Source organism: Guillardia theta (genome assembly GCF_000315625.1).
Source record: "Guillardia theta CCMP2712 unplaced genomic scaffold GUITHscaffold_118, whole genome shotgun sequence".
NCBI classification, from domain to species: Eukaryota; class Cryptophyceae; order Pyrenomonadales; family Geminigeraceae; genus Guillardia; species Guillardia theta.
In genome coordinates, this window is record NW_005434556.1 from 215,909 (window position 1) to 223,120 (window position 7,212).

General features: G+C 51.7%; 2 protein-coding genes across 2 annotated transcripts; one reads left to right on the plus strand and one right to left on the minus strand.

The window, feature by feature from the left end:
• Window positions 1–2,617: 2,617 nt before the first annotated feature.
• Window positions 2,618–2,917, minus strand: GUITHDRAFT_52329 (hypothetical protein; the record flags this gene model as incomplete). The annotated part of the gene is made up of 1 exon (XM_005822856.1): window positions 2,618–2,917. A coding segment is annotated over one exon (300 nt), but the record flags the coding sequence as incomplete, so codon positions are not given.
• A 2,059-nt stretch (window positions 2,918–4,976) lies between these two features.
• Window positions 4,977–5,861, plus strand: GUITHDRAFT_97704 (component of the U4/U6.U5 snRNP/mitosis protein DIM1; the record flags this gene model as incomplete). The annotated part of the gene is made up of 4 exons (XM_005822857.1): window positions 4,977–5,084; window positions 5,183–5,247; window positions 5,371–5,454; window positions 5,505–5,861. 4 exons carry the CDS (start codon window positions 4,977–4,979, stop codon window positions 5,674–5,676), a joined length of 429 nt encoding a protein of 142 aa, XP_005822914.1. The 3' UTR covers window positions 5,677–5,861.
• Between the last annotated feature and the right edge of the window lie 1,351 nt (window positions 5,862–7,212).

The window sequence follows — 7,212 nt, forward strand, 5'->3', positions numbered from 1 at the left end:
CCGTACACGAACTCCCTTTTATTCCTCCTGGTCCACTCACAGACCTACGCGCAAGGGTACCCGTTTTCTCCGAGGGAGGGAGGGAGAAGCGACACGGACCAGGCGGTTGTAAAGCAAGTAAGCAGGTGCAGCAGCGGGTGGACGCCTCTGGATTATTCATACTTCCTGCATTTCTCGGAGGTCGCTGGGGTCAGGCCGAGTCTCGTCCTTGTGTTCCTTTGACACGTTCGTGCTTCTCAAGGTTGGGATTGATGAGGGGGGAGACGAGGAGGAAGAGGATGAGGAGCAGGTCGAAAGGAAGAAACAATTCCTGGCCATGTTTGACCAGCTCGACGTCACACCCCACCAGAACGACACTGAGTGAGAGGCAGGGCAGGTTTCGTTCCTCAGCTCAGCTTCTGCTGTTGACAGGCTGCGACTCTTCGCCAAGAAGATCATTGAGTTGTCCCGCGAAAAAAGCAATCCGACCATCATAATGAGCCACATGGAGACTGCGAGAATACTGGGGGTACTCCCCTCCCCTGACTCCTCCTCCTCCTCGCTCCTAACCTTCACTACCTCCTGTCTCTCCTCTTCTTCTTTCTCGTTGTCCTTCTTTCGACTCCTCCGCTACCTCCTCCTCCACCTCCCCCTCTCCTCCTGCTCCTGCTCCTGCTCCTCTTGCTCCTCCTCTTGCTCCTCCTCCTCCTCCTCTTCCTTGGCCTCCTCCTGGCTCTCACGTTCTTGCCAGTCCGTCTACAACGCCAAGAGCACCATAGATTTGACCTTGTTCGACATGAAAAATACTATCAGGAAGAAGAAGGGCGACGATGAAGAGGAAGAAGCGAAAGCGGTGATTAGTGATTGTGACAACTCTCGGCCTGTTCACCATGAGAGAAGGCGATTCGCAAGGCTCTTGGGGAGGAGGAGGACGAACGTCAACAGGAAATCAAGAGGATGAAGCTTGAGGTAGGACGGGCTAGTCATCTGTTGGGTCCTGACTGGGAGTAGGAGCTGGGAAAGGCCGCTCTCACGTCGTTGGACGAGATCATGGGAGATCCGATATTGTCCTCGTCTTCTAGCATGCAGGAATAACTAGTGGATACCTACTCTCTCCCCCTCTTCCTCATTCCATCCGTCCGTCCAATCCCTCCCTCCCTCCCTCCCTCCCTCCCTCCCTCCACGCCTGGTCAAGTTCTCCTTTGAAGATCCCGTTTTCTCATCTTGCGCATCTGCTGGGGATGGGGGGGGGGCAGGGCCTGAAAGTTTGCAAGTACAAGTGACTTGTTCAAGAGAGAGTCTCAGCAGCAGCATGGACATGTTATGATGCGATCCTCAGAAATTTTGCTCAACATCAGGTTGATGTCATACAGCAACTCAAAGTTGACAGAGCCCAACTAGCAGCTCCATGGCAGCCAACGATCTGTCTTAACAAGATCCTTTGCTGCTGCTACGTGAACAGCAGACGCTGCTAACGGACCGTTTCCATCCCATCTCCCCCTCCCTCTGCCACACATTCCCCCACAACCTCCCGCACCTGACCCTCGTGTCTCGCTGCTGTACCACAAGAGCTGTCGCTTGTTTGCGTGACCGTGGGTCATCCCCAACAAGTCTCAAGCAGCGAAGTGCCGAACGTGCCTCCTCCTCCATCTCCTCCTCTGCTTCCCCCACGGACACCACTTCTCCTCCTCCTCTTCCGCCTTCCCCAACAAGGTATCGACGTACAGTGTTAGACATAAATCTCATCGTTGCCCTCCGATGAATCCGCTACTCTGATCCTTGAGAGGCAACAGACCCTTGATAGACCTCTATGACGTATCGCACACAGTCATGTGTCACTAGTGTACTAACTAGTATCACTAGTATTCCAACTCGCAACCCATGTATGCTATCAGTATGATGATGACATGTATCAGTATGATGATGACGTGTATCAGTATGATGATGACGTGTATCAGTATGATGATGACGTGTATCAGTATGATGATGACGTGTATCAGTATGATGATGACGTGTATCAGTATGATGATGACGTGTATCAGTATGATGATGACGTGTATCAGTATGATGATGACGTGTATCAGTATGATGATGACGTGTATCAGTATGATGATGACGTGTATCAGTATGATGATGACGTGTATCAGTATGATGATGACGTGTATCAGTATGATGATGACGTGTATCAGTATGATGATGACGTGTATCAGTATGATGATGACGTGTATCAGTATGATGATGACGTGTATTGTTGTTTCGTAACGGACTCAAGCTGTCAACAGCCTCCCCTGCACCTCCTGACTGACGTACCAGTCGTTCCTGCCGTCGCTGTGGTAGAACGAGTAGCCGTTGGCGGTCAGCAGCCTTCGGATGAGGCTGTTCTTGGTGACGTTGTGGGTGGTAGCCTGCAGGAAGGAACCAGGAGGCGTCACAGGAGGCCAAGGAGACAGTCAAAGTCTTCACCACCCACCTCTGCTGCGATCACCCCGAACTTGACGCTGCTGTAGTCGATCGACTCGAGCACCTCAAGCTCCCCTCCCTCCACGTCGACAGTCAGCAGGTCGACCTGCTCCACCCGGAGGAACCGCAGAATCGCCGACAGCGGCAGGCAGAGCATCTTGTGCATTGACTGAGTCTTGTGCCAGTACCGAAGAAAGGAGGGGGCCATGAACTCGTAGATGCCGCGCACTGCGGGCCCTCCCGATGTCATGTAGTGAACCTCCCGTTCCTCCTTGCAGATCGCCGCATGCACCAGCACCTGGTCCGGCCTGTTCTTGACGAGCTGCCTGAAGTTGTCAGGATCGGCCTCGATCAAGATCCCCCGCCATCCCATGGCACGCTCGAAGTAGAAGGAGTTGGAGTAGGTCGACCCATCAAGGGCCCCGAGCTCCAGGAAAGTTCCGCTGCTGCTGTTGCGGAAGAAGTGGGACCAGGCGAAGCGGTCCTCTCCTGACTGGCTGCGGGAGAAGGAGGGGAGGAAGGAGGCGGAGGGCCGGGGCTGCCGCTGCCCCGCGGCCATGTCCTTGGATGCCAAGGAAGACGTATGTCGGGGAAAGATCCAGTGCAGAGGTATTGACATGCTGTTGCTGTTGCTCGTTGTTGAACCTTTCTCACTGACAGACTGTGCTTGCGGGAGAGGGCGAGGAGGACCAGTATGCCTCTGATCAGCCCTCAGCCTCTTGGAAGCTGTCTCCTGGGGTTGAAGGCTCTTGGCTTCGGCTCTCCGCTGAGAGATTTCCCCTCCATCCCACGGCCTTGAGAAACTGATCCAGCAGACAACTCCAATGACCGACAGGGCAACGAGGATAGCTGTCTTGTCAACCATCTCTTGGATGTCAAACCTCCCCTGATCTCTCGCTTGTCCTGACCCTGTCCTGACTCTGATACAATCCTACTCTACCCTATCCTACCTTAACAGGCTTCTTGACATCCTGACATGCTGTAGTCCTGTCCACGTACCTGTGGTGATCAGACTGCTGCTGCTGCTGTTGCTGCTGCTGCTGCTGCTGCTGCTGCTGCTACTGCTGCTGCTGCTGCTGCTGCTGCTGCTGCTACTGCTGCTTCCTAGCCTAGCGGCGCATGTTTGGCCTGATCATCCGATGACTGTCGGGAGGGTACTGAGTTGCCACTACCCACCCCACCTATCATTGAAACTTGAATCCAGGGTTTTTAACTATAGTACCCCATCATTGACTACAAACTACCCCTGTATTCTACAGGGAATCGATCCAACCACCCCCTCCCAAGACGTGCCACACAGCAACCCATAGCCTGCCAGTCACTGATAGTACGATTTGGGGAATCACCTGAATCGCCGGGAAAATTTATGAAATTATTTCTGTATATTTGAAATATACAAACAATCTTTTGCAGGCTCACCTAATTTTTTAATAACATTATATCATCAGAAGTATTTTAAAATATAAATTTCTACTGGTATGTCATGCATATTTATGATTTTTATATCTATACAAGGTATTTTCCGATAGCTTCATTCTTCATACAAATATAGTAATTATTTTAGTAAAAGCAATATCTTTTTAAAATGTACTATATATACTGAAGTTACTTTTAAAATTCTTCTGGTTCTTCCAACAATTGTATCAATCTCATGTAAAAGTAGTTTTTACCCTAGTGATATCTAAAACAATTATTGGGGACCATGCAGGAAGCAGGGAGAGACAGAGGTTACAGGCAGTTGGGGAGGAGGGAGGAGGGAGGAGGAGGGAGGGAGAAGAGGAGGAGAAGCATGTAAAGAACAAGGCAAGAACAGACGGGATGGATGCAGACAGGAAGGAGGAGGAGGAGAGTTGAACGCATGATCCCGCATTCCAAGGTGGGAAAGTGAAGGGCAGAGCATGAGGGAGCGGTAGGAAGAGAGGGCTGGGGGAGAAGGTGAAAGCGGAGATTTGTCGGGTAGAGAAGATCTTCCAGGAAGGGTGGAGACAGGATCGATGATGAGATGCTGAAAGTTGGTGATATGAAAATCAGGAGTCCCACGATGTAGCTGGGGAGTGGGGGCGAGGGCCAGGGACAAACAGGAGCGTTCATTGCAATCTGGTACAAATACAAGGAGAAGGAGAGAATTTCGTATGTTGGTTGCAGTAGTTGACATGGTTGATAAGGTTGGAAGAGGTGCAGGAGCGAGCAAAATAGAAGATGTGAGAAGAGTTGCTTTCAGTGACATTTGGGAGAAGTTTTGTCGAGGGAAGCAGGTCGAAACGTGGAGTTGTGAATGTGCATCTTGCTTGCGAGAAGGTTGTGTTGTTGAGAAGATGAGGAGAGGACATGAAGCAGAGGGACATGTGAAGTCAGGAGGAGGCAGCAGATCAAGTAAGGGTCGTTGCGAGAGCAGTCGACTTACATGAGCTGAACTTTGAGTATCACGATCTTCCTATGTCAAGACATTCATCCATGATCTCGGACATGTTCTGTTGTTGACATGTGTTGCAGCAAACCACTCTAAACTCTTCGCACTCCTCTCAACATCTCCCACCATGAGTTATATGTTACCGCACCTTGACAGCGGCTATGCCGTTGATCAAGCCATCCTCAGCGAAGAGGACCGTGTTGTAATCATCAGATTCGGGCATGACTGGGATCCGGTGACCTTGTTGCTCTTTTACTGTCTCCTCCTGCTCCTGCTCCTGCTCCTGCTCCTGCTTCCCGACTTCTGACCTCCTGGTGACCTCAAGCTTGATAGGCCTGCATGAAGATGGACGAAACTCTTTATCACGTTGCTGACAAAATCAAGAACTTTGCAGTCATGTTCGTCCCTCCCCCTTCTGCTCCTGCTCCTGTTTCTCCTCTTCCTCCTACCTCCTGCTCCTGCTCCTGCCCCTTCCCCTGCTCCTGCTCATTGTCCTCCTCCTCTCACTCTGTCTACTCCAGTTACCTCGTGGACATCACGGAGGTCCCAGACTTCAACACCATGTACGAGTTGTACGACCCAGTCACCGTCATGTTCTTCTTCAGGTGAGAGTAGGAGGAGTTTGACAGCCGCGTGCCCTAAGCCTTCTTGCTAGGAACAAGCACATCATGATCGATCTGGGAACGGGAAACAACAACAAGATTAACTGGGCTCTACAGGACAAGCAGGAGTTCATCGACATTGTTGAGGTGGTGTATCGAGGAGCGAGGAAGGGCCGCGGTCTGGTGGTTTCGCCCAAGGACTACTCCACCAAGTACAAATACTAAGACAAGACAAGGACCAGAGGAGAAGAAGAGGAGAGAGGAGGAGGAGAGGAGGAGAGAGCATGCAAGGACTTTGGACTTGTTGCCCTGAGAGTTTTGCGCTCTCTGGTTTTGTCAGGAGATTTTCGAGCTTGAACTCTCACCCTAATACTGATTGCTTGCCTGACAATAAAGAAGAGAACCTGTTGGATTATGAAGCATGTTGGTGGAGGCAAAGAGCATAAGAGTCAGGGAGGGAATCGGCAAGGGACTTGCCAGGTGGGATGGCAGATGAATGGAGAACAAGACCAGCATGACAGACACACATACAAGATGTTCAACGAGAGCATGAAGACGCACACGTGTCTGAAGCAGCAGCAAAGAAAAAAATTCACCCAGAGAGTTTCATTCAAGTTATTTCACTAGATTTGACAAGTTCAGAATACAATTATTTACACAGCAGGCAAACGACCAAGTCTGCTCATCATCCCGAATGGATGTTAACAAAGACAACTCTCTCTCTCTCTCTCTCTTCTCTCCTCACTCACACAGCCTGCGCCGCTCCTCGCTCCCTTGCCTCCTTCTTCACATGCTCCCCTCCATCCCCCGTGAGCCACACGTGCGTCTCCTCATCCCACCCGTCCACACTGAGCGACTCCGTCGGCAGCTTCAAGTCCCGTGCCTCTTTGATGTCCTTGAGCGGCACAGAGTCGCAGCTCGACGGGCTGTCTTCGTCTACTCTGCCCAGCTGTACCGTGTCCTCGTGGTCCCCGTCAGCCGGCACGTGGCTGCGGATATCGCCATGGTCCATCACGCTGAAGAATTCGCTATCCATGAGCTCGTGCCCAAAGTGATCGTGCTCGTTGTCGACATCGAACTTGGGCCGGCTCGCCGGATCGTGCTCGAGCGCTCCTGTCTCAAGGAGCTGGTCGCCCTTGAGGGAGAGATGCACGGGCGCCTGGGGAGACGAGTGAGAAACCAGCGACAGGAGGAGGAAGAGAGCAGTGGAGAGGAGAGAGCAGTGGAGAGGAGAGCAGGAGAGGGAGAAGAGGTGCAAGATTCTCGTCACCTGATTTCGCTCGTGATCATTGTGTGAGTTAGTCACTGACGCCAAGGCCGACGCGATCCTGAGGTCAGCGTCGCTCACGGAGACTCCGCCATGGTGGTCACGGTTGCGAAGGTGGGAAGGAGACATGTTCGGAAGAACCAACTACAAGCATGTCAGACGAAGTTTAGCAGGAGGCAAGGAGGGAAGAGAGGTGGTGGTGGTAGTAGAGGAGGAGGAGGAGGAGGAGGGGGGGGGGGGGGGGGGGGGTTCGTCGTAACCTGAAGGGCGAATGATATTTTTTTTATGTTGTTTTGAAGTGGGTCCGTAGAGGAGCTAGCTTTGCCGACGAGTCTCCGAGATTCACTGTTGTTGGGGGTTGGGGTGTATTACCAAAATCACTTCCCTAATACTTTTTTTTGTCGATGGATTGTGAATGTACCGGGATGTATGAATATCATTCATCACAAGGGCGCGACATAAGGTCTGTACTCTACTATCCCTTGCTCTCTCAC